At 44.5% G+C, this 27,522-nt stretch overlaps 2 protein-coding genes and 1 pseudogene across 3 annotated transcripts; 2 read left to right on the forward strand and 1 right to left on the reverse strand.

Moving 5' to 3' along the window:
* On the forward strand, positions 1–25,209 carry MLST8 (MTOR associated protein, LST8 homolog). Of its 2 annotated transcripts, XM_036739287.1 has the most exons (9): positions 1–64; positions 16,767–17,030; positions 18,071–18,122; positions 18,816–18,978; positions 19,460–19,535; positions 20,235–20,387; positions 21,024–21,148; positions 23,396–23,559; positions 23,927–25,209. In XM_036739287.1, exons 2-9 carry the CDS (start codon positions 16,902–16,904, stop codon positions 24,043–24,045), a joined length of 981 nt encoding a protein of 326 aa, XP_036595182.1. In that variant the 5' UTR covers positions 1–64; positions 16,767–16,901; the 3' UTR covers positions 24,046–25,209. The 2 variants fall into 2 exon arrangements, with proteins under 2 accessions (XP_036595182.1, XP_036595183.1); XM_036739288.1 differs by lacking the exons at positions 16,767–17,030; positions 18,071–18,122 and having other exon boundaries at positions 13–64.
* Positions 14,844–15,806, forward strand: LOC118832160 (annotated as a pseudogene).
* BRICD5 (BRICHOS domain containing 5) lies at positions 25,074–27,522 on the reverse strand. The gene is made up of 6 exons (XM_036739289.1): positions 27,472–27,522; positions 27,021–27,146; positions 26,520–26,675; positions 26,213–26,314; positions 25,449–25,602; positions 25,074–25,168 (listed from the first exon to the last, which is right to left on the reverse strand). Exons 1-6 carry the CDS (start codon positions 27,520–27,522, stop codon positions 25,074–25,076), a joined length of 684 nt encoding a protein of 227 aa, XP_036595184.1.

Here is a 27,522-nt window from a genome sequence, read left to right on the forward strand (position 1 = left end):
GATTCGTTCCGACTCTTACAGCCGTCCTGAGCCCTGGTGGAGTGGGGATCCTTGTGTGAGTGAGGTACGGTGCCTGGGTCCCTGCGGCAGGGGGCTCGGGAGGCAGACTGAGCGGCGTATGGGGCAGGGGGGGAAGGTTTAGGCGGCTAGCGCAGCTCCACGGACCTGGGACCGAGCTAAAGTGACTCACGACCCTAAAACCCTTCGCCCCGCCGGTTCAGCTGTATTAAGCTGAGCATGCGCCATGGCGGCGGCGGCCGCGGAGGCGGCGTAGGCTTAATCCTGGCGGCCGTCCCTCCCTTCCTCTGCATCGCGCCCCGCGCCCCCGCCCTCCAGGCCATGCGCCTGCGCTTCGCATTACTGCGCCACTCCCTGGCCTGGCAGGCGGTGGCTGCCCCCTTGTGGCCCCAATGCGGGCTGCAGGGCTGACAGCAGGGGTCCCTCCTACCTCCTTAGTCCCTTGTGCTCTGGGTGGGTGAAAAGGGGACATCCTCTTTCTCCTTTGAGAGGGGAGTCCGACCTTTTGGAACCTGGGCTCCTGAAAGCCAGAAGAGGTGCTTCAGGAACGGCCTCATTCATTCAACAAAGATTTATGCATGTAAACACTTGTCATACTTTGTATCTCTTTTAAAAACAATAACAAAAACCTTGTAGATTTCAGGCCCTCTCAAGGCAGGACCTGGGCCATTTTCTGTAGGTCCTGGCGCAGTCCCTTGCACATTGTAGAAGCTTAATGGATGGTTGTTGCAATGAGTATTTGTATAGGCAGCACTTAGCATAATGTGTTGCACCCAGTAGGTGCTTATTACTGTGTTGGACTGTTAAGTACCTATTTCCTGCAGTGCTGACATCCAAGACCTACCTCTGCCTTCATAGAGTCAGGGAGCACAGAACACATAGTGGAAAGGCTCGATGTATGGGAACTGTTTGTCATGCCATCTATCTAAATAGGTCTCTCTAACCTGTTTAAATGAAGTCTTGGCTTAGCTTGGCCGCTAGGGGCTTAAAGATTCTGAGACTGGAGATTCGAAAGAAGCATGTTAACAGGGTTGGGTAACAGCGTCTGTAAACCTGGACACTGGAGATGAACTGTCATTTTGGAAAAATAGCTAGTAGTCCAATATGATTGAAGCAGTGTGTGTGATAGCAGTGTTCTAGGCTGGGCCAGACTTAAGTCAGAACTGTAGTTCAGGTTCAATATTAAAACAAAATGGGACAGTTAACATTTATTAAGCACCTACTATGTGCTAAACCAAGTACTGTAGAGACAAGGAAAAAAACCGCTCAGAGCAATTGGCAGAATGGATAGAAAGCTGGGTCTGGAGTCAGGAAGATCTAAATTCAAATATGGCCTCAGACACTAACTGGCTGTGTGACCCAGGGCAAGTCACTTGATTTCTCATTTTCTCAGTTCCCTCAACTATAAAATGAGGATAATAATAGCACCTACCTCCCAGGTTTGTTGTGAGGTTCAACTGAGATGATATTTGTAAAAAGTACTTAGCATAGTACCTGGCACATAGTAGGTGTGTGTTCCTGTCCTTCCATAGCAGCAGAATATCGAATAAAATTAAGCATTGAAGACGTCCCTACTTGATTCAACTGAATGAAGCTCTCATCTGAGTTGTCACTCATTTTCCACCAGCCAGTTATAGAGAGCACCTGAAGTTCCTCCTGGCTGTTTTGTACTCAGGCAATGGGGAAGCCAGTTCATCAGCCTGAGCCTTTGGTTCTTTTAGCACATCAAATTTCAAGGATGGTTTCAAATTTTGTTTAATGATTTGATCAAAATTTCATATTTGATTAAATCTCTTTCATGCATAAGTATGATGCATTTCCCCGCCATGTTTATTAGATTTTGTCAGTTTAAAAAAATCAATCAACCTTGTACAGAACATTGAAAAGCCAAAAATAAAGGATACTGTGGGATATATATGTCTATATATGCACACATATATTAATATATATGCATATAGGCACACACAGATAGATATTTATTAAAGGCCTTTCTTTGGTTTTATCATCTATAATTAGGTCACTAAAGACAGATTTTTTTAAAAAATGGTATTTAATTTTTCCCTAATTACATGTAAAGACAATTTTCAACATTCATTTTTGTTGTTTACAATTTTGAGTTTCAAATTTTCTCTCTCCCTTCCTCACCTGAGACAGTAAGCAATTTGATAAAGATTATACATGTTCAGTAATGTAAAACATATTACCATATTAGTTATGTTGTGAAAGAAGACAGAGAGCCAAAGGAAAAAAAATACAGAGAAAGAAAAATAGTATGCTTTGATCTGCATTCAGACTCCCTCAGTTCTTTCTCGGGAGGTGGATGGCATTTTTCATCATGAGTCCTTTGGAATTGTCTTGGATCACTGTGTTGCTGAGAATAGCTAAGTCATTCACAGTTGATCATCGTACAGTATTGCTGTTAACTGGGTACAATGTTCTCCTTGTCATGTTCACTTCATTTTGCATCAGTTCATATTTAAGTCTTTCCAGGTTTTTCTGAAATTAGCCTGCTCAACATTTCTCATAGCACAGTAGTATTACATTACAATTATATGCCACAACTCATTCAACCATTCCCCAGCCAATTCCCAGTCAGTCTCTAATTTTTTGCCACTACAAAAAGAGCAGCTGTAAATATTTTTGTACAGTTGGGTCATTTCCCGCCTTTTTAAAAAATCTCTTTGGGATATAGATCTAGCAGTGATATTGCTGGATCAAAGGGTGTACACAATTTTATAGCCCTTTGAGGGTAGTTCCAAATTGTTCTCCAGAATGATTGGATCAGATCACAACTTCACTACTAGTATATTAGTGTCCCAATTTTCCTACATCACCTCCAACATTTATAATTTTCCTTTTATGTCATATTAGGCAATCTGATAGATCTGAGGTAGTACCTCAGAGTTGTTTTAATCAGCATTTCACTAATCAGTAGTGATTTAGAGCATTTCTATATGACTATAGATAGTTTTGATTTCTTTCCCTGAAAACTGCCTGTTCACATCCTTGACCATTTAGCAATTGGGGAATGACTTGTATTCTTATAAATTTGACTCAGTTCTCTATACATTAGAGAATCAGATGTTCCATTTCAATTTACATGCTGTAAAAATTGTTTCCCAGTTTTTTGCTTTCCTTCTAATCTTAGTTTTGTTTTGCATTGGTTTTTATTTGTGCAAAACTCTTTTTAATTTAATATAATCAAAATTGTCCACTTTACATCTAGTAATACTCTCTATCTCTTGTTTGGTCATAAATTCTTTCCTTCTCTATAGGTCTGACAGGTAAACTATGCCTTGCCCTCTTAATTTGCTTATGGTCTCATCCTCTATGTTTAAATGATGTACCCATTTTGATTTTATCTTAGTACGTGGTGTAAGATGTTGGTTTCTGCCTACTTTCTACAATACCACTTTCCAGTTTTCCCAGCAGTTTTTGTCAGATAGCGAGTTCTTGTCCCAAAAGCTGAGGCCTTTGGGTTTATCAAACACTAGAATACTATGGTCATTTACTCCTAAGTCTTGTGTAACTATTCCATTCCACTGATCCACCACTCTTTCTTAGTCAGTACCAGATAGTTTTGATGATTACTGCTTTATAATACAGATTGAGATCTACTATGCCCAGGCCACCTTCCTTCACTTTTTTTTTTTCATTAATTCCCTGGATATTCTTGACCTTTGGTTCTTCCAGATTAATTTTGTTATGACTTTTTCTAGCACTGCAAAATAATTTTTTTGTAGTTTGGTATGGCACTGAATAAGTAGATTAATTTAGGTAGAATTGTCATTTTATTATATTGGCTCAGCCTACCCATGAGCAATTAATATTTTTCCATTTGTTCAGATGTAACTTTATTTGTGTGAAAAGTGTTTTGTAATTGTGTTCATATAATTCCTGGGTTTGTCTGGACGGGTAGCCCAAGTATTTTATATTGTCTACAGTTATTTTAAATGGGATTTCTCTTTCCTTCTCTAAATACAGATTATGAAAATCATTCTTTTAGTTCTCTAAGATGCTCATTGCTGTCACTGTCCACCACAGTCCAGGCCCCTTTTGCATTCTGTCAATAGCATTATCTGTAAAGTCTCCCCAAACGAGGATTTCCTGAGACACCTCAGGGAAGTTTCTGAGCAAAAATCTTTGTGCTTAAAAAGGTCAATTTCAGAAGTTGCAAGGCTGCATACCCTTGTTAGGTATTTCTTCATTGCTCTAGAAAACCTTTTGCAGTACTCTCTTCTTTTTTTGTTTTATTTGACCCCACCACCTGACTTGTGTTATTTTCTTCCCTTTCTCTTTTCCTGTTCCATAGTAAATTTTATAAACTCATTTGGAAAATTCTCCTCTAACCACTATTTACATTTAGCAGCATCAATATGTATTTGCAGTGCTCTGCTGAGAATGAACAGACTCCATAGTAAAGGAATTGAAGCGGGTAATTTGTGTCTAACTTGGTATTGCTCCTCAGGTTCCTTTATACATAGGCACAGCGGCCTCAGAAAAGTTCCCAGTATCTCACAAATCTGTGTTCACAGCCTACCACCACCTCGACCCACTGAATACATGCAGTTCCCACTCCCATCCCAAGCCCTAAAGCCCTCCTCAGCCTCAATCCTTTTTAAGGAAAATCTAGTCTAACTTGTATGGGTACAAGAGTTGGGATGTTGCTCCTTCTACAAGGAGTGATAATGTAAAAGTAGCTCAAAGCTAGATTGTGGAGAGCCTGAAAAGCCAGTTTCTGTTTTATCCTAGAGGTAATAGGAAACTGCCGAATGTAGTACAACCCTCATTATAGAGGACTTCTTGTTCAACACTCATTTTACAAATGAGGAAATGTGTAAAGCCTCATCTTAAGTTCTCCTCTGATACCTAAGCCCGGCACGGGGGTGTCCCCAGGTTCTCCAAGGCCATATGCCTACGTCTTCCCCGGCCTCAAGAAACCTTCTTTCATTTTTCCTCCATTTCTTCACCTCCCTACTCACTTGTCAACCACTTGTGGTCTAGCTTCTGAATCCACCCTCTGCTGAAATTGCTCTTGAACAAGTCGATTTCCTAATTGTCTATTGCTATGGTGTTTTCTGAGTCCCCATCTTGTTTGATGCAGTCAGCGCCCCACGCCCCCAGACGTTTTCTCCTCTCTGACCTGCCCTTCTCAATTTTCTTCACTAGATCCTCCTACCTCGTGCTCGACATAAGCAGAGCACCTCAATGCTATGTGCTGGGACCTCTTCTTTTCTGTCTGTTTTGGTGATCTCATTGGTTCCCATGTGTCTGACTGTCATCTCAAAACAGGGCATTCCCAGGTTTATATATGTAGCCCTAATCTCTCCTCTGACCATCGCCATCTCGCTGTCCTCTTAGCATCTCAAATTCAGCATGTTCAAGGTGATGCCATTTATATTCTTGATCCTCTTAGGTATGTCAAGCAGCCTTCCCAGGAAAGTGGATGTGTTTGTTTTGAGCCATGCATACGTTCACAGCAGGTCATCTTAACTTGGATTCATCCTTCTCATCCTTCTATTCACCCACGAGAAGTGAATATTTCATCATGCTTCACCACAACATCTGAGAAAAGCACCTCTGCCCTCTGAGCCATCAAGCACCTAAAACATCACACCTTCCCTAGTTTTGTTGAGGCACCAGCTTTCCAGTAATCTAGGTTCAGAACCTTAGAGGCATCCTTGATTTCTCCTCAACTATCAGTTGCCAAGACCTAGTCAATTTAACCTCCATATCACTTCATATTTCATATTCATCTCAGGGACACCACCCTAGTTTAGGCTCTCATCACCTCTTACCTGGATTATTCTGTCAGCCTCCTAATTGGTCCCCCCACCTACAGCCTCTCCCCTCCCTGGTCCATCTTCCATATGGCTGTCTGAGGCATAGATCTGACCATGTCCTGGGTTCACACATCTTCAGTGACTCCCTGTTGACTTTAGAATAATAGAGAAACTTCTCAACCTGACTTTTAAAGCTCTATGCCATCCAGCTCCAACCAGGCTTATTATACATTACTCTCCTTCATATAGCTACATTTGAGCCAAGCTGGACTAATCTATAACATTGCAACACAAAATTCCATCTCTCCTCTCCATGTCCTTTCACAGGTCATTTCCCCTTGTTTGGAAAGCATTCTTTCCTCCCCCTGGCTTTTCATGATCCTTCAAAGTTCAACTTAGTTCAACACCCTCTAAGAAGCCTTCCTTCATTCTCCCAGCTGTTAGAGTGTTCTCCCTTCTTCTCAGATTACCTTTTATTTCTTTCTGTGTCCTTTTTAATCACTCTCTAGAATGGAAACCCATTAGGACCAGAGACTGTCTCACATCTTTTCCATCTCTAGTACCCAGCACAGTGCTTTGTATCTGATACGCACTTAAATACGTGAAATTGGCCACCCCATGGCAGATTTGATTTGTGATTTCTCACCTATCCTCATTTAACCATCCTACCTTCTGTGGGTGTTGAGTATGTTTTTTAAGTGGTCCAAACTAAGCAAAGGCAGTGGGCACTATGACTGGTATTTGTTTATTGGTCACTCTCCTTGCTTATGGATGGCTGCCATTGGCAGGGATCAGCTGTTCTTAACCAGATTTTGCATTTTCCTTTCATTTGGATTATGGGTTTATAGAGCAGAAAGGCACCTTATAGGTATTTCAATCAGCATTCCCAGAAAGGAGGACATGTTTTCATTGAGCCATCCACACTTTCACAACCGGCCACTTGGATCTGGATTTATCCTTGTGTAGGGAACCTCCCTTCTCCTTCATCTGAGAAAAGCAACACTATCTTAGGCCTCTGAAGTATCATACACCCAAAATCCTGACCTCTCACCACCAGGGCCACAGACAGTGGGTCAGACAGAAAGCAAGTGTGTTGTCCACAAGCAGATTATCTTCTGGATGTTCATCATCTGTTATCTTGGAGTGCTGCAAAGGAATTGGCACCAAGTATGAATTCACCTGGGGACTCAAGCACCAGGTATTTACTGACTCAGATGCCTAACCTGATCTCTTTTCCTTCTCAGCCCCATTCTTCCCTGGTGTTTGAAGACCAAGAAGAGTCTGATGTTGTCCTTTGTAATCACAGGAAGCTAGAGTGGAAGCTTCCCCCATCCTTTGTCTAACAAACTTCCATCTCTTCCTCTCCAGAATCAAAACCACTGTCTGCTAAAGCAAAAACTCCCCTCCCTAGCTCTAGCCCCTTCACCTCAGCCCTACCCCTTCCTGGTCCTAATCCTCTGCTCTCCATTTGTATTATGCTCCCTAGAACCCCTGTGCTAACAGTTTCCTTCACTCTGAACCCTTCCTCCCACATATTTTCCATCATCTTGTACTTGTAGGATCCTGGCTACACCCAGAGGATATTAGAACTCTGAAAGCTTCTCTCACGTATCCTAACAGAGTGGGACACAAGAAGTGTAGGGATATTTTTTGCTCCTTAATATTACTTCTAGACCTTCCCTCCACTGCCTTTAATTGTCAGACTTTCCTCCTTTAAGATGAACTTAATCCATCTATGTCACTTTGTGCAGATCCTTGCTGCATGTATTTACTAGTCTCCAGCTAATTCTTCCTTTCTCAAGGAATTCAATACCCTAGTCCATTCCAACCCCTTCCTTCATACTTGGATATTTTAATAAACACGTTTCTCTCTCATCAAACACATTGGCCTTGTATTTCATCCACCTCTTCAACTCACTTGACTTACATTTTTTTACCTCTGCCGTTCACCAAAGTAGGTATTCTCTCACTCTCACTTTAACCCATGATACTACTACTCTGCTACTCTGATAATAATTTCTTGTTATTCTGTCATCTCTATTTTTGTTTCATTCCTCCTAAATCTGTTCTTTGCCTTCACTGTGACCTCTGAACCTCCCTGCCTCTCCCTATTCTTTCAGCCCATCACTGATTCTTTCCTTCACTTTCTACCTTTGAAATCTCAACTATACAGTTAGCCAGTTCAACTATATGCTGTCCTTTCTGTTTGAATCCCTTGCCTTCCTGACCTGTTGCCACTCATGACTTGTCAAATTTCAGCGTTGGGTTATTGTCACCTTCCTGTGTTACTTTTGCTTAATTTGCAGCTAAATGTCGGTAGAGGAAATTATACAACCACCACGTGGGTCTATGGCAGATTTATGTTACCTAATCTCTGCTGGGCCCTCACTGCTGCATAGGAATCCTTTTATTCTTTCCTGATGGATGTGAGGTTGCGTTCCCCATTGAAGCTGTCCCAAACTTCTCTTTCCTCCTTAAGCTGTCCTTTCCCCTGTCCTTTTTAGGAGAGGACCCCAGCTCCTGTTTTATACAAAAAACTGTCCACTGCAGTCTCTCTTATCACTTAATCAGCTTTTATTAAGCATATAATTTATCCCAGGTGCCATGTACACATATACGTGCATTTAAAATATATACAAAATAAATCCAAGGTAATTTCCTGGGAGTAGACAAGAGGCACAAGAGAGCTCTGGGAAAAGCTTCATGTCATAGGAAATGCTTGACCAAGCTTACAAGGAAGCTAGGGATCCAAAAAGGTGGAGATGAGGAGGGGATAGCCCATGCAAAGTCACAGATGGGAGAGAGATGGGCTGTCTTTTAGAGGAGGGCCACTAGCAACAGAATGCATGATAAGGAGTCATATGTAATAAATCTGGACCCCTCCTGTGAAGGCTTCTAAGTGCCAAACAGAGGACTTTGTATCTGATTCTAGAGGGAAGAGAAAACCACATGGGCTTCTTCCCTGGGTTACATCAACAAACCCCTCTACCTTGTTTCCTCCCATTCTCGCCTTCTTTGCTCTAGTCCCTTAGGAAGAGGGGGTGCTTAACTTTGTAAAGGCCAGTTTTTTCTATTTATGTCCATCTCTTTTTGTCTCTTCTGGGAACTTACCCCTTCTCCTATACTTCTTCTCTCTCATCATCAATCTCTCCTTGTTTCTTCTGGGAACTTACCCTTCTACACTCCTCTCTCTCATCATCAGTCTTTCCTAAATATTGGCTCCCCTCTTGCTTCTCACAAACATGCCCATTTTTCCCCCATTCTTAAAAGCTTCAGTGGATGCTGCCACCCCTTCAAGCTTTCACTCTGTATTCTCCTTTTAAATATAAACTCCTAGAAAAAGACATCTATACTCATTTCCTCAACTCTACTCCTTTTCAGCTCTTTGCCTCTGACTTCACAAGCAACCTTTTACTGAAACTATTATTTCCAAGGTTATCAGTGAGTGATCTCTTAACTATCAAATCGTCCTCCTCAGGACCTCCTCAGGTATTTGACCTCCTCAGCATTTTTTGACATCATAGCCCCACTTACTCCCTTCTCCTTCCTTGTTTTCCATAGCATAGGAGTCGATGATCTCGTTCAGTCAGATACTAAATTCCTCGAGAAGAGAGGGACAAGGCTAGTAGGAATACTTGTGTTTCCCTGGATTTCTGTAACAAAGTTCTCTCCTGGTTCTCACAGCTACCAAACTGATCAGTTTCCTTTTCTAGATCACTCAATTTAACAAGCATTTGTTAAGATTCTTGTAGTGCATTTCCTACCTCCTAAGCGTGGGTATCATTTAGTTCTTGGTCGTCTTCTTTCCCTATGCTCGCCCTTCTGCTCAACATATTCAGTCATCAACTCTGTACAGATGACTTCCCAGATATTTAACTTTGATATCTCTTTTGAACTCTATCCCAGCTTCCTGCTGTCTACTTGCATTGGGATATCCTGCTGGCATCTCAAATTGAACATGGCCAAAGCAGAATTGATTATCTTCCTTCTCCTAATTGTACTCTTCTTCTAAATTTCCTTATTTCTTTAAAAAAAAATTCCATTGCTACCTTTTGTTTCTATATGACCTTTGTTTCTGAATACATCCTTCCCTAGTATCCTCCCCAAGAAGCAATCCTTTGTAACAAAAAATAAAAAAGGAAGAAAAAAAATCAGTTTACCAACACATCAGTGGAATCAATTTCCATACCCATGTTGTCCTACCTGTGCAAAGAAAGAAAAGAAGTCCTTTTTCTCATTTCTTCTTCACTTGGCCAAACTTGCTCACTATGATTACCCAGCATTCAATTTCATTGGATTCATTTTCTTTTAAATAAATATTAATTGGTATATTTAGTTTTTACCTGACCTATTATCCCAATGTATCTATCACTCCTCTCTCCCTGTCCTAGAGAGGTATACTATATAACAAAGATTAAAAAGAGGGGGGAAAAACTTCCACAAAATTAGCAAGCAAACTGAAACAGTCTGGCATTATTTGTAGTGTTCAGTACCCATAACCTGCTGCCTTTGCAAAGAAGGGAGAGAGAGAGGCTCCTTGTCATGTCTCTTCTTGGGGGCTAAGCTTGATTGTTACAATTTTGCCGCATTCAGTTTCAGTGGTTTTGTTGTTCTTTTCATTTGCCTTGTTGTAGTTATTGTCTATGTTGTTTTCCTAGTTCTGCTTTGTCCACTTGACATCAGTTCATGTAAGTCTTCCCATACTTCCTTGGGCACAATAATATTCCACTACACTCATATAACCATTTGTTTAGCCATTCTCCAGTCGATGGCTATCTACTTTGTTTGCAGTTCTTTTCAACTACAAAATGTGATGCTCTAAATATTTTGGTGTTCCTTCCTCCTTTGGATGTTATGTACAGCAGTAGGCTGTCTGGCTTAAAGGGTGTGCATGTTTTATTCATGTTCTTAGAATAATTCCAAATTCCTTTCCAGGACAATTAGACCAATTTATTCCTCATTCAACAATGTATTAGTGTTCCTGGCTTCCCACAGTCCCTCCAATATTGACTGTTCCCTTTCTTTTGTCATCTTTGCCAGTGTGCCAGTGAGATGAAACTTCAGAGTTGTTTCAATTTGCATTTCTCTTATTAGTAGTAATTTGGAGTAATTGTTCATGTGGTTGTTAATAGTTTGCAGTTCTTTTGAGAACTGTTTGTGTCCTTTAACCATTTACCTGTTAGGAAATAGTTCTTGACCGTAACACATTTATGTTAGTTTAGGTATCAGACCCTAATAAGCGATATTAGATGCAGTTTTTTTTAACCCAATCAATAGCTTCCCTTCTCATCCTAGATGCATTAATTTTGTTTGTACAAAAGCTTTTTAATTTTGTGTAATAAAAATTCATCTTTTGTGATCCTCTCTGACCCTTATTTGGTTAAGAACTCTTCCCTTAGTTAGTGCGATGAAAGGTACCTGATCTGTTTCTTTAAAAAAATTTATGACGTGACTTTTAACATTCAAGTGCTGTGTCCATTTGGACATTATTGTGGGTTTGTGACGTAAACCTAATTTCTGCCCAACTACCTTCCAGTTGTTTTGTTTAGCAACTTTTGTCAATTAGGGAGTTGTTTCTCCAAGTGGTAATAATAATCCTTGCTGGCATTTAAACAATGATGTAAACTTTGCACAGTACTTCACACGCGTTATCTCATCTGATCCTCATGACAACCCTTTGAGGAAGATGCTATTATGACCTCCTTTTTACAAATAAAGTAACTTTTAAATTACCTACACAGTTGCACAGCTGGTAAGTGTCCAAGGCAGGATTCCAATTCAGAGCTTCCTGGCACCGAGAGTGCCGTAGCTGCTGGATCACCAAGCAACCTAAAGTAATCTGCATGCTTAGGTTTATGGAACACTGTTACTGACTTTGATAGTTTCTGATTCTTCCTTAGGTAGTCCATCCCATTAATCAACTTTTCTATCTCATCACCGCTTCCAAATGGTTTGATGCTTATGACCAAAATTGAGTTCCAGAATTGCTATTCTCCCTTCTTTCCGATTTTTTCATTATTTTCCTTGATATTCTAGGCCTTTTACCCCTCCCAATTAATTTTGTTACTATTTTGCCTAACTCTGTAAAGTATCTCCTTGATAGTTGGGTGTAACCCTAATTATGTAAGTTCGTTTGGGTAGTATATCAATGTTGTCATATTGATGTGGCCCAACTAATCAGCATTGAATATCCCTCCCAACAAGAGTGTTTTGTAATTGTGTTTACATAAGTCTTGAGCATCCTTTGGTAGATTGAACTTCTCTTTTTCTTATGAGGGCTTTCCTACTGCTGGTACCAATGTTTACAATCTTGTTCCTCTTCTTCACACTGCATATCTAACCCTTTGCCAAGTGCTGATAGGCGTTGTCTTTCAGTGGAAAGCACCCTGGCTCTTGAATCAGAGAATGCGTGTTAAAATTTCATCTATGAAGCTTACTTACTGTGTCTCCAATTTTGGGCAAGTCACTTAACCACCAGGGGTCTTGGTTTGCTCATCTGTAAAGATGGCTTTTGAAGTCCCTCTCCTTCTAAAGCTGTGATCCTGTGATCCTTTTCATTCTACCTCCAGGCCTTCTCTTGTGTCCATCAACTTCTCTGCATACAGTTGGTAGATCCTGCCTGGGTCATTGTAATAGTCTCCTAACCGGTCTCCTGATTCTAACCTCTGCCCTTTCTACTCCACCTTCCACACAGCTGCCAGAGTAGTCTTGCTGAGGCACAGGCCTGACCAGGGCACTCCCCTGCTCAGAAATCTTCAGGGGCCCTCTATGAGAAGAAGATACAAACTCCTGGTGGTGAAGGCTCTTCATGCTCTGACTCTAGCCAATGTTTTCAGTCTTATTGCATGCATTCTCCATCTCAGCCAAAGTGAACTGCTAGCTGTTTCTTCATTTCTCCATGTCCTCATCCCTGCCTTTCAGAGTCCTTATCTTCCTTAGCTACTTCCTCCTCTGCAGTCTTCCCTCATTCTGCCAGGTATAAGTGCTCTCTCCCTCATATCACTGAGTATTTACTTCTGTGTGCCCATGTTGTAACCCCGCCCCCCCACACACACATACACTCCCCACTCCAGTAGAATGTAAGCTTACCAGAGGCAGGATCTGGTTTGGTTTTTCTCTTTGTATTCCTAGTACCTAGCAGAAGAACTTACACATAGTAAGCATTTAATAAATGTTTATCGAATTGAATATGATGAATATTTTTGACTACAACAACTCACTAAAGCTGTCTGCTAATGCATAGAATGGTTACTGTTTGCCTCGGTGGAAGAGCTTACACACAAACGAAATCATGACTCTCAGAAGTAATTGAGTATGTACAAAGCACTACGTTGGATGCAGGGGGACAAAGATAAATGAGATACAATCTCTGGCATGGAGCTTAGACTTCCAATGGTTGTTACTTTCTGGAGTGGAACCACATGCCATCCATGTACCTTCCTGGGTCACATATCATGATGGGAGGGAATTTTGAAGCTATCAGATGAGGAACCTCTCACCCATCACAGCAGCAACAGTACCGCTAAGAGGTGGCTTCTAGAGATCCCTTCATGTAACGAACTTGACTAAGTGTGAGACAACAAAATTTAGATAAGCCACACTCTAGTAAGACACAAAGATAGCCATAATACAGTGCGTTAGAGAATTCTGAAACAAAATGCAGTATGAGTTCTGGGAAGGAAGGCTGTTACTGATCAGGAAGATATAGGATATATTTATTATTTGAATTGTACTTTAAAGGATGGATAAGAAGAAAGAAGGGGAAGACAATTCCAGCCTAGGGAAGAGTATAAACAAAGGCAAAAAGGTGAGGGAGTTCAGGATGTGTACAAGGGGTAAAGATAAGTTCATTTTGACTAAATTTTTGAGTGTTTGGTGGGGAGTAATATGCATCTGAAGGGGTCAGGTGCACTATATTATAGAGTGCCTTGAATGCTAGACTAAAGAGTTTGAACTGTATTTAGGAGGAAGGTCTCACTCAAGATATACAGATTTATAAGACCAAGAGTTTTCCCCTCATAGATAAATTGTCAGATATGAGTGGGCAGTTTTCAGAGGAAGAAATCTAAGCTATCAACAACAGTGTGTAAAAAAAATTGGCAAAGGTGGAAAAGAAAATGGCGTTCTTGGAGGAGCTGTGGGGAAACAGGCACATTAATGCACTGTTGGTAGAGCTGTGAATTGATCTCGCTGTTCTGGAAAGCAATTTGGAACTGTGCCGCAAAAGTCACTAAACTGTGCTGAACTGCTACTAAACCACTGACATAGTGATAACGCTCCTAGGCCTGTATCCCAAAGAAATCAAAGAAAGAGGCCCATATGTACAAAAATATTTGTAGCAGCTCTTTTTTTGGTGGCAAAGAACAGGAAACTAAGGGGATGCCCATCAATTGGGGAGTTGCTGTACAAATCATGACATATGAATGTAATAGAATATTATATCATAAGAAATGACAAAAGAGATGATGTCAGAGAAACCTGGGAAGATTTGTATGAACTGATACAGAATAAAATGAGCAGAATCAAGAGAACAAATTATACAATAATAATATTATGAAGAAAATAACTTTGAAAGACTTAATGCTTATGAGTGAAAACAATTCCAGGTTACCAGTGATGAAGCCTGTTATTCACTTCCTAATAGAGAGCTGATGTTCACAAAATGCAGAATGAGACATACATTTTTGAACATGGCCAATGTAGGACTTTGTTTTGCTTAATTATGCATATTTATTAACAGGGGTTTTGTTTTCTTTTTTCCCCCCTAAATTGAGGAGGAGAGGTTGCCTGGAAGAAGAAGGTTAGGAATGGGATTGCCAAAAAAGAAGGTCATTGAAACTTTTTTGCGGGGGACGGGACACAGAAGAAAGAGGCCCAACTGTGTCAAGTGACTCTTACACGACCCCCAGATCACTCCTTTCTGGGGCTTTTCCATGTTGTCCTTGGTAGTTCCATTATATGCTAAACTTGTCAAGACTGCCAGAAATATTTTCAGCAAAGGATTTAATTTGGGATAGATGTGAAAACAAGTCTTTCAGAGGAATGGAATTCTTATTATCTGGTCCATCTAATACAAGCACTGTGAACTTAAGGGGACTTTGTGAAGCAAATAGAAATGATGTGAATCTGGTCTGATTTTCACAGAACAGTGGAACGTTGCTAACTACTTAGAGCTGAAATCTCCCTAGCAGATCAGATTTACCAAGGTTTGAGGTTGACATCTGACACTACCTTCTCATCAAACTCAGGAAAGAAAGAAAAGCACTTAAATAGAGTTTGCTTGCAAACAGCAATGTGTAAGCTTTGGCCACAACAGTAACTTTGGTTTGGCTAGACCAGCAAATCCCACGTCAGCTGTTTTTTATTATTTAAGAAGCTTGCTGGTCACCAGATGACCTTTAAAAGTGCCAATTCAAAGTTGACTAGGAATAACTTTGCAGGGGATTATGGGGCTAGATCCTTCCAGCTGCATACTAATGTCCATGATGGAACAGAATTTAGAGGTTCTTTTCATCAGAAGTGGGCAGCTAGGTGGCTCAGTGGATAGAGTGCCGGACGTGGAGTCAGGAAGACATCTTCCTGAGTGCAAATCCAGCCTCAGACACTTATTAGCTGTGTGACCCTGGGCAAGTCACTTAACCCTGTTTGCCTCAGCTTCTTCATCAGGAAAATGAGCTAGAGAAAGAAATAGCAAGATATTCCAGTATCTTTGCCAAGAAAACCCCAAATAGGGTCGCAAAGAGTTGGACGCGGCTGAGACAACCAGACAGCAACAAAATTCATCAGAAAGCATGTGATGATCTTAATACTTCTCTAAACCTAACTTGGACATCATGTCCTTCTTGTACCCACTTTGGCATCGCAGCTAGTATCAGATGGATCCTGTTGCTTCTATTTCTGCACAAGTCGCTGGTGCTAGTTTCACTGAAGTTGGCTACGCTCAGACAGACCCTGAGGCCTTGTGTGAAGCTTACATTGTTTGCCCTGATCAAAAAGAAATGCTGAAGGCCACAGGCTGGGGCTCACCTTAGAGTCAGAGCCTTAGTACAACTGAAAAAAACCTGTGGATGATTTAAATAAGAAATGATCTAAATAAGAGCTATACTTTAAATATTTAGATGTGACTTGCTGGTTTCTGATTAAGTTGATGATCTATCTAGTTATCAATGCTACAGTAGTACAGTCACCCATAAGTCATTTAAATATATTTGGTTGCCTATTGACACCACCTACCAATAATGAAATAGAGCTTTATGGATACTGAAAAAAACGCACAGAAGAAAACAAGGAAAGACAGAAGGAATTACAAACAGTACGGCTTTGAAAGTTCTGTGTTGAATTTATCGTATACTTTAAAAGAAAAGCAAACTACATAATAGAGATCCACAGTTTCATCTTCTACTATATACCGTAGTATATATACACTATGTGTGTGTGTGTGTGTGTGTGTGTGTGTGTGTTCTAATATACACACACACACATACACACACACGGAAATTTTTATTTTCTTTTGTATTTGTTAAGTTCAAGATTAGAAAAAATAAAAATTCAAAACTTTGGTAGGCAATAGGGAACCCCCGGATATTTTTGACATGACAAGTGACATTGTTTTTGTGTGAGAAAAATGATTCTGGCGCTTTGACATGGATTGGAGAGGGGAGAGAATGGATGCAAGGAAGGCCTATTGCAGTGTGTTAAGTGGGCACTAAAGAAGGCCTCTCCTGCTGGTGCACCTGGTGACAGGGACACAGGTATTGCAGAAATGAAATTGGTGGAATTTTGTAACTGATCCGATGTGAAGGATGAGTTGAAGATAGTAACCAAGGTTATGAAGATAAGAGAGAGCTTGTAGTGGGAGAGGATCAGTAGATATGGATCTGGAGGGTTTCAGAGTTTACCAAGTATTTTCCTCGTAACTTTCCTGTGAGGTAGGTATTGTGATTGGTCTTTATCTCCGTTTTCCAGATGAGGAAGCCTCCGAGGCTCCAGTCAGTTAAGTAACTCACCTTGAGGCACGCTTAGGAATCTGCAGAGTGAGCCATCTCACGTCAGCTCCAGGGCCCTCTCCTGTGGGCGGTCACCTTCCACAAACCTCTAATCATGAACACCTCCCAGGGCACTGTGGGCAGTGACCCCGTCATCCTCGCCACAGCCGGCTATGACCACACCGTACGCTTCTGGCAGGCACACAGTGGGATATGTACCCGCACAGTGCAGCACCAAGACTCAGTATCCTTTGGAGTGGTTTGGAGACTCAGGCCTGGCCTGTGGAATAGGGGCCATTGTTCCCCAGAGCTTGAGCTCCAAAGCCAGATCAGCTAGCATGGGATAGGGGGTGCTGTAGGAGTGAGAGGATGACTGAACACCATTCCCACCTCAGGGAGTGCTCACTGTCAGTGTGTGATCGAGGCAGCTATGTGTGGACTCAGAGCCAGGAAGATGTGAGATTGAAGATTGCCTTAGACATTGGTGAGCCATGTGACTAGGCAGGCCACTCAACCTCCCTGTGCCACAATTTCCTCATTGATAAAATGGGCTCAATGCCAAGTGAGATGCCTTCCAGCTCAATATCTAGGAGCCTTTCAGTCTTAATTTGTGTGGGAATCTTAGGGAACCATGCAGTCCAACCCTCTCATTTTACAGAGAAGAAAACTGAGGCCCAGTGAGGGGAAGTAACTTGTCCAGAGAGATACATCAAGCTAATGGCAGAGCCAATGCTAGAATTGACTTAGTCTCCATCAGTAAACATTTATTGAGCACCTGCTGTGTGCCAGATATTGTGCTAAGTATCCAGTGCCCCTTCTATTCCCCTACATTGCCTCTCGAGAGACGGGTGAGGACTATAGTAATTGGACAAGGAAGGCTTCCTGTAGGAAATGGGATTGGAATTGGGCCTTGAAAGATTTGAAGAGACTGAGGAGGGAGGAAGGTGAGAAGAGCATGGGTAAAGATAGAGGGGCAGGAGGGGAGCCGGAGGAGGGAGAAGAGTTGGAGAGGGAAGGCAAAGTTAAGTTAAGGAGGTCTCGAATGCCTGGCTAAGCAGTTTGGCCTTACTGCTTCGGGCCCTGAGAGCCCTATCTAGTGGATGTGTGGTTCTTCATGCTCTGCCTCCCCATCTGTCCCAGGCCTGAGGCTTCTGCCCTTTGTCTTGTCACAGTCTGGTTTTCTGAGTAGCTAAATGAGCAGTCTGAGTAGCAGAGAAATGTTATGATAGCATCTTTTGTTCTGCTCCTAGCTCTGTCCTCAATCACCTTAACCTAACCACCTAGCAAGTGAATGCCCTGGAGATCACCCCAGACAGAAGCATGATTGCGGCCGCAGGTACCCACACTGGACCTGATGGGATGAGGGAGTGTCCTGGATTAGCACCAATTACAGATCTTTGGCACCAAGCAAGACCAGGGCCCGAAAATGACAGGCCCTGCAAACCCCAATGTAGTCATAATATTGGCACAGCAGAGGTGGGCGATGGGTTATAACATGGAGCAGTCCCTCCCAAGGGCTAGGGAGCTAGGCATTTCAAAGATTTGTCACTGGTTCTACTACTGAGATGAGCGAGAGGGGAAATACCAGTGCCAAGAACTTCATACAGGAAGCTCTGCCACCTCTGGAATCCTGTCCTTGCCACCCAGCTGGTCAGACGGTAGGCACAGCAAAACCATTTTTCATGCTGATTCCTCTTAATATGGTAAGATGGAGAGGTGTGGATGCTCTGGGACAGAGTGAGGGAAGGTCCCCTAGGGAATCAGTGACTTAGCATAAAGCCTTGAAGCTTTTAGAGGGATATCTTTTGTCATTTCCTCTCCGTTCAGGGCTAGGGTATGAGGAGAGATGTGTTGGTGCCTGCCTTCTGTCCCACCCTAGGTAGATCATGCTGTCAGTCATTTTTCTTCAGGGATTCGTTGCCACCAGCCTGGCTTTCTCTCATGCCTGCCCACGACTCCTGAAGGGAAGTCTGTCTCTCACCCTGGAGGGTGAGAGGGTAACTAGTAAGACTGCACTTGTGCCCCTCAGGTTACCAGCACATCCGGATGTATGATCTCAATTCCAATAACCCCAACCCTGTTATCAACTATGATGGAGTGAGCAAGAATATCACCTCTGTGGGCTTCCATGAGGATGGCCGCTGGATGTACACAGGAGGAGAGGACAGCATGGCCAGGATCTGGGACCTCAGGTGCCAACCCAGGGCCCAGGGGAACACCTGCCTGTGTCTGGGTAATGGGAGACCAAAGAGGGTCTGGTGTAGGATGAGGAGTAAGGAAATGAGAATGATTCAACCTGCTCCGGGAAAACAGGATGAGGGCTGAGCCCAGCTCAGCCCTTGTCCCGGGAATCCGAGAAACACATCATAGAGATTCTTCCTGTGTCTCAAACAGTATTGTTGAGGGCTCACCTGCTTAGATCCTATAAGCAGAAGTGAGAAACACCTGTTCCTCCATAGAGTGTCAGACCTGGAGCTGCAAGCTTAGCAGGGAGCTGCCATACTCCCAGAACCTAGTTCCCCAATGACAGGCCTTCTGGGGCTGCTGATCATTCCCAGGGGCCTGGGTTTTCTGGCAACTCAGGGTAAGGAGCCAGAGTGACTCTCATCTCCAAGATAAGCTGGTACATTGGCACTGCCCCAAGCACCAATCTGAGTTTGTACTTAATGCCAGGTCACGGAATCTCCAGTGCCAGCGAATTTTCCAAGTGAATGCGCCCATTAACTGTGTGTGTCTGCACCCCAACCAGGTAACCTGCTTTCCTGTCTGCCTACTTCCCATCCCTACCCCAGCCAGCAGCCTCCTCTGTCCGTGGCAGCCACCACAACTGAGCTCTCTCTGGGCCTGGCACGCTTGCCTGCAGTGGGCTGATCTCTGGAGGTGTTTCCCCTTGGAAATGGGCTTTGTTGGGTATATGTGAGTCTGAGTCTTTTCTAGGCAGAAGGAAGTTACAGGGAGCTTTTCTGAGGAGGCAGGTGGGTAGGTGTTCATTTGTCTATACCTGCTTCTTGGGGTCAGACTATCAAGAGTGTGGCTAAACAGGAGTGACTGGGACAGAGCAGGTGTGAGAGTCACATGTTGAGCAGATCTGCTGCTTTTCCCTTTTAATGACTTCCATCTCTTGATTCACATTTTCCTTTTGGGGACATCAGTAAGTGAAGGAGAGTAAAAGTGGAGACACAGAGTTAGATTCAAGAGCACCAAGCCTCTGGAATGAGCCATGGCAGCATGCTCTGGTCAGAAAGCTTTGCACCAAACAGTGAAAGCAGCACCAAAAATCAGGCTGAAACTCAAGCCAACCCCTGTGCAGGGCAATAAAGTCCAGACCATTGATTCAGTCCTTTAGATGTCAGAAGTGCCCTTCCACTGGAGTTTGGGCATGGGAGGCCAGAGGTCTACCCTCGGGTCTTTTGGGGGGCATCAGCAACTGATCCTGCCATCCATGCAGGCTGAACTGATTGTGGGTGACCAAAGCGGCGCTATCCACATCTGGGACCTGAAAACTGACCACAACGAGCAGCTGATTCCTGAGCCTGAGGTCTCCGTGAACTCAGTTCACATTGACCCTGATGCCAGTTACATGGCAGCTGTCAACAGTACAGTAAGAACCTTTTGGTTTTTTCCCCACTTAGGGACTCCTGCCTACCGTTTGCATAGCTACCAAACTTCTCTGTGGGCCCAGGCCTGTGGTCGCTGTGCAGAGGGGAAAACCCCAAGCTCCTTCAGCAAGAAAAGAAAAGGAGTAATCTCTGAAGCCCTATCATCCATTCCTACCAACAACTCCAGAGTCTACCCCCTTAGTCTGCGGTCTCCTTAGAGAGACTTCTCACTGAAGGCCTCTGCCAATGAATTTGCATGCCCTTAGCCTGACCAAACCCTGCCCAGGTCAGAATGGCTCCCCATCCTTCCTATTCCAAGCCAGCACTTCTATTCCAGACCTCTCCACACGGCCACACCTGGCCTGGCTCCCAGAGGCTCATGCCCCACTTGTGGGCACACCTTTTGGAAGTAACTACCTCAGCTTCAGGTGCTCAGGGCTCCCTCTTCAGTACCACAGAGCTTTGGGCTGAGATAGTACTGGCCTTTGCCTTGCCTCCTATTCACGTGTTGACATTCAGCCCCTATCCTGGGATGGCCAACTTGAGGCAGACCTCAGAGGACTAAGACCTTCAAGCCCATGGGGGGAAGTAACTTCAGAATTTCCCCTCAACCTCTCTCTCTCACTTTGATTTTGTAGGGAAACTGTTATGTTTGGAACTTGACTGGAGGCATTGGAGAAGAAGTGACTCAGCTGATTCCCAAAACCAAAATTCCAGCTCATACAAGATACGCCCTGCAGTGTCGGTTCAGCCCAGACTCAACGTGAGTGCAGAACAGGACCACTAGCTGAGGGAATCAGGCCAAGGCCCAATAAACACAGGGCCTCTGGCGTTCTTTCACAGTATCCTGGGGGATAGGATGCAAAAGTATAACTCACAGGGTACTGCCGTAAGGTGGCATTGTGGTCCACTGAGTCCAGGGACTGGTTTATCTCACTAAGTACCTTCTATATTCACTGGAGCTCAAGTAAGACATGCATGTTAATAAGGACAGTGCAAAGCAGGCTGTGCCAAGGACCACAGTGAGAGTGCTCTGATACCTGATAGCAGGGAGAGACAGCTTCCACTTGGGGCAGCCCATGAAGACATCCTGTGGCAGAACCATATGGTACAGATGAAAGAACATTGAAACTGCAGTCAGGAGAATTGGGTTAAGATCCTGGCTTAGGTACTGATTAGCTGTGTGACCTTGGACAAATGACTGGACTTTCTTGAGACTACAGAGTCAGCTTAAATCTGATATGCTCCACAAACAACTCACAGCTCAACTCCTATTTGTATGGTACATTTAAGATTTGTAAATAGCATTTACTAAAGACATTCCAGCCTGGCCCATCATTCCAGGCTATCTGGAATTTCATAAATTTGAGTTAATCCCTATCCAGCTCAAAATCCTGTAATCCTGTGATTGGTGTCAACCTGCTGGGACATCTGTCGGGGCGTGCCACAGGGTTCTGTCTTTGGGCAGTTTTATTTTTGGTGCAATCTTGGATGAAGGTATAGATTGCATGCTCATCAGATCTGCATGTGACATAGTGCAGGGAGGGGTAACTTACAAGTTGGATAACGGAATCAGGATATCAGAGGGTCGTGATGGGCAGAATCAAAGGTGGTTGAAAAACAAAGATAAAAGTAGTCTTGTGCTTAATTAGGTTCAGAAAATCAGCTGCACAGATATAGGATGGGAAGACATGGTTAGCTAGTTCATAGTGACTATAAGGTCAGCCTGAGTCAGTAGTGTGATGTGGCAGCCAAAGAAAAGTGACTGTGACGTGAGGCAGTCCTAATAGAAATGGAGTATCCTGAGTGAGGGAGGTCATAGTCCTGCTGAACTGTGCCAGACCATATCTGGGGTGTGGTTTGCAGGGTGGGACTCCATATTTTAAGAGGGGCATGGATGAACTGGAATGTGTCCTGAGAAGAATAACCAGGATGAAGGCAGCATCATGCCTTAGGAACTGGAAATGTGTAGCCTAAAGAAGAAAAGGATTAGGAGGACCTATAATTACTACCTTCAATGATCTGAAGGGCTGTTGTGTGGAAGGGTGGTTTCAGGGATGAGTATAGGGACTAATGGATAGAAGTTTGAGGGAGATACATTTGAGCTCATCTATAAGGAAGAAATGCCTGTGGCTACATTGAGACATAGTGAGTTCCCTATCACTCTTAAGTATGCAAGCAGAAGCTAGATGATCATCTATCAGATTTTCTAAAGGGGAAATGTGAGCATTGGGCAGGGACTGCTCAGAAATTCCAGTAATGTTCACCCTTTCCTTTCCCAGTAAACCACCTGGAGAGCCATCTCTGGGGAACAGAAGATGAGAGTGTAGGTATAGGCAGGCTCTCAGCCTTGTGGCCTGGTTTGGCTTCCCATGAGCCTTGAGCAAACCATTTAAATTCTCTAAGCCACAGTTACATAATCTGTCAAATGAAGCACTTCGAAGCCATAAAACACTATATAGAGATCTCAGTTATCTCTTAGGAGGAACATATATATATATATGCAGTGTGGGTCTCTGCAAGAAGTATGGTGCTTCCAGGCTGAGCTCCTGTGTCTTAGGGATGCCTTGAGATCCTGTCATAGGGAACAGGTTGGCCATTGGTCCTCTTCTTCATCAGATTTTCCCCTTCCCCAGTACTTCATACTCTCTGTCATTTAAGACAGAGGTGTCAAACAAGCATTCTGAGGGTCCCATCCTCCCAAGTGTCAAACCATTAAAATGTAATTGGGAAATGTTTAACAAAATATCCAATAGAATATAGATAATGTTAATGTGTCATTTTCTAAGTCAGTCTGTGGCCCGGAGGGATCCTTATGTAGGGTTTAGTGGCCCCCATTTCTATTTGACACCACCGCTGTCAGCCTGGTATGCTCAGTCGAGTAAAGACAGCTGAACTGGGAAGAGTCCTGTGAGGTGTGAGCCAAGGTGTCCAGTCAGCCATAGGGCAGGCCTGGTGGTTTGGTCTGGGTCCCCTGGTAGAGCACTAAGGAGCTCTCGCTTTCCCATAGGCTCTTGGCCACCTGCTCAGCAGACCAAACATGCAAAATCTGGAGGACCTCCAATTTCTCTTTGATGACCGAGCTAAGCATCAAGAGCAACAATCCTGGGGAGACTTCGAGAGGCTGGATGTGGGACTGCGCCTTTTCTGGAGACTCTCAGTACATTGTAACAGGTAGGGTGCTCCTTGGGGCCTTGGGCCCATTCCCTCTAGACTTAGAAACCAGACAGCATAAAGCCCAGCTTTCTGAGCCAGCCATGAGTTTGCCCTGAGATAAGGTTGTGGTGTCCCAGAAAGCTAGGGCTTCAAAATCCTAACATTGGCCTTAGTAAATAAAGCCTAGCCTGCCAGCCTCTGAGTGGGGAGTGTGAAGGGCTAGACTAATGCCTTTAGTGGCAGCTCCTATTAGAGGGACCATGGCCCAGAGGACAGGACACATCCATTGTGGGCAAGGAGGGGAGGGAAGTGACAGCAGTATTCTAGTTTCCTTTGGGAAGAACCTTCTCCCAGTAATGGGACCTCTTTTCCTCTTTATCTCCAGCCTCCTCCGACAATTTAGCACGGCTGTGGTGCGTGGATACAGGAGAGATCAAGAGAGAGTATGGTGGACACCAGAAGGCTGTAGTCTGCCTGGCATTCAATGACAGTGTCCTGGGCTAGCCTGAAAGCCTCCTTTCTGCCCTTGGGCCTTCAGGGAACAAGAGCTGCTCAAGACTGCAGTGCTAGGCAAAGATATTGGGCTTTTCTGACCTTGGAAAGTCTCAGCTTCAGCTCAGAGCAGAATACTGTCTCTATCCCTTCTTGGTCTGAGGGCACTGGAGAACAGTTCACAGGAGTGGAACTGGGGGAAGAGAAAAGGGACCTTGGGACTGAGCCTCCCACTGGCTAGTTGTAGGGCAGTTTAGGGCTATTGGGTTCCACCAGGGGGCTTCCTGCATGGCCAGGACATTCCCTTTATATGTGTATGTACATATATACAAAGATATCTCTTAGGCAGAGAAGAGTTGGACATTAAAAAGCCAGTTGCATCTGGTGCCTGTGCACACAGCCTCATCAGCTTCAAAAGTGAAGCAGTTCTCTTCAGGCCCTGACCCTCAACGTCATCCTTAAACCTAACATAACTCTTGGCCTGCTGTACAGAGAGTTTGGTGTGGAAGGAGTAAACCCAGGTGGTGCCCAGTCCAGCTGAGCTGCTGGAAAACAGAAAGGGGGTGGACTAGGCCTTGGAGACCTGAGACAACAGGTCCAGAGCGTGGCTGCTTAGAGATGACAGGCTTAGGAGCTCTGGTCGCACCTAAAGCAGGGATGGAGGCACCTTGCCAGATACTGCTTCTGTAGGATAGAAGGGCGTGGGGTTGGCTCCTGATCCCGGGAAGAGCCTGCAAAATCCCAAAGGCTGGGATAGGACATGACCAAGCCACCGAGTCAGCACAGGATCAGGACATTTGTAATCATTTTATTCAGGACTAAGACCAAGCGCTCCCCGGCACCTCCTGTATTAACAGAGAAACCCCTGGTTTCCAGAGAGAAACTTTGACACCTGGCCTACAGCCCACTTGGCTGCCCCACCCATGGACCTGGGGGGATTATGTCCCTGCTTCAGTCCCTGATTCCTGCAGTGACCACGGACAGGCTGGAGCAGGCAGGGCAAAGAGAATCACCCAGGGTGCCTAGGCCTAAGGCTATTCCTAATCAGGAAGATAATAAAAGCAGACAGACACACAGATGTTGTTTGGAAAACAAATATCAATGCAGAGATAAATTAATCTCTGTTTCCGTGAACCTGTAAAGAAAATGTCCAAAATTAAATATCCCCCAAATTGAGACATGAAAATCTAAGATCCCATCTCTGACCCAGGCATTTCTGTTTCCACCAGATACACCCCCTTTCCCCACCATACAGTTCCTATTCCATTGCCCTCCCTCCATTCCCCCCTGGGCCCTGCTAGTGAGGAAGAAGAGAAGGACCAGAGGGCTGGGGACATTCTTTTGGCATATCTATCTCCTTTCATCTGTTTCTCCTGAGTGTTCCATCTCCTGGATGCCTTTAGGAATTTACTCACCTTCTGCCCTTTGCACCCAGTAGATGGGGAGTTGGTCACAGAGGTTCTGGACTGGTCCTCCTACCAGAGCAGGGTCCACTTCATGCCCCGCTAGCACCCCCAAAAACTCTTGAGTATATCTGGTGTCTTTGTTGGGACCCAGTGGCCAATCAGCCTGAAGGAGAAATTAGCATTGTGGGCAGAAGGACCTGAATAACACTGAAGGTGGAACGATCTGAGGGGGCCAGAAATGGGGGATTCCCTCTAACAGTGCCCACATTTTTCCACAGCTTCTCTAACCTCATCTCAAGTTGGAGGGAAGACCCCCCCCCCCATACATGTTAATCTTGTTAATGGAGCAAGGGGAGCTGTAGTCAGGGATTTCCTGGAGCCAGGGACACCCCTACCTCCCAACCCCCTTCATCCATCTGGATGCTCTCTACTGTCACTGTCCCCTCATTATTGAGAAAGGGAGGGGGCAGGAAGTCTCTCAGTCCACCCTAGCCCTACCCTACCCATTGTCCCTGTAAGAAAACCCAGGGTATCTATCATCAGACACAGCCGAGGGAAGATAAGAGTCCTCTGTTCCCCTGAAACCAGAACCCTAGTCCCTCTGCCCTCCCAACATGGCAGAGGGACAGTCATCAGTCACTGGGGGGTCAGGAAACAGGGGCCCTTTGTCTCCTTCCTCCCAGCCCTTACACCACTGTAACTGAATCACAGGGGTATGCGGGGCAGCCAGCTGAACTCCGGAAGAACACTACATGGTGAGCAAGGTCCCTCACCTGAGAGGTGTTGAGGACCAGCTTTAGGGTTTCTCGGTCCCAGGTCTCCATCCTCCGCAGAAAGCAGGACCTTTGTTCCCCAGGGCGATAACACACGTAACCCTGGGGGCAGTGGTACAGGTGTTTGGGGAAAGACAATCCCCCAAACCTCTGGGGGGCTCACAGCACCTCCCCATTCCAAGCCCGGGGACTAGAGAGACAACATTCCAATTTTATAGACCTGGAAAGTGGGTGGATGACTGGCTTGAAGTGTGTTACCCTTACCTATCCAAGTCATACCTAACCTAGGTAAGGGAGGTTGACTCACGTTGTGGCTGTCAAATAGCACGGCCCAGCTGTGGTTGTTCTGAGGTGGGGTCACCACATAGGTCACTGTATCCTGGGCCAGGTCCACTGTGGCTGTCTGATTGGGCCAGGAAGTAGAAGGATTCGAGAATGTCCATCGAACGGCCTGCAGCATAGGCTATGGACAGTGGGTGAGTTCAGAAGGGAGGGTATGGACAAAATAGAGGAGTCCCCAAGTTCCAGGGATGCTCCCCTACATTTAGTGTCCACATCCATCTCATCCAGGCATGGATAGGGAAAGCTAGTTTCAGACAAACTAGAAGCAGGCAAGAGATTCACAACCCAGTAGTTCTAGTTCCCATCTGAACACACAGCCTTAGGTATGGGTTGAACTATGGAAGAGAGTGGGATCCAGACCACCTGGTGTGGGATTTAAGAGCCTGAGCCACCAACTTTCCCAGGGAAGGCTCCCTCTCATGCCCCTTACGCTTAGGGTAGGGGGCAGCTGGAGGCAGGGACTTACCTCAGCAGGGCTGTGTGCCAAGCCAAGGAGCCCACCAACCACAGCCCCAGCCAAAGCCAGCAACAGCAGCAGCAGTGCCAGGCCCAGGACTGGCCAGTGTAACCCTATGGGCAGTTTGGAGCTCACCTGGAGAAGGCCATGCAAGGCAATGTCAAAGCTAGCACTTTCTTTCCTCCTCCCCACCCTCCCACCCTGCTGCATTTTGCAGGGGAATTCTAAATCAGGTCCCTGATATAAATAGAGCTAGGAAAGGAAACTCTTAAAACAATTACTAGGCTCTAACAGTAGAGATATATCCAAGAATATGCAAACATATACCTCCACAAATCTATAATGTGCACAGCACAGATTGCCCTGAGCCTAATAAAGGAGCTGCTCCCCAGATAAGGGGCATCATATTACTCATTTTACCCTTTGGGAGTTCAGTGGTAAAGGGGTAGAAGACACTCACCTTGAAGGGCCCTTGCCCCTGAGCCCCAGGTCCGCTGCTCTGTCCCTCCAT

This window comes from Trichosurus vulpecula, chromosome 9 (assembly GCF_011100635.1).
Source record: "Trichosurus vulpecula isolate mTriVul1 chromosome 9, mTriVul1.pri, whole genome shotgun sequence".
Taxonomy (NCBI): domain Eukaryota; kingdom Metazoa; phylum Chordata; class Mammalia; order Diprotodontia; family Phalangeridae; genus Trichosurus; species Trichosurus vulpecula.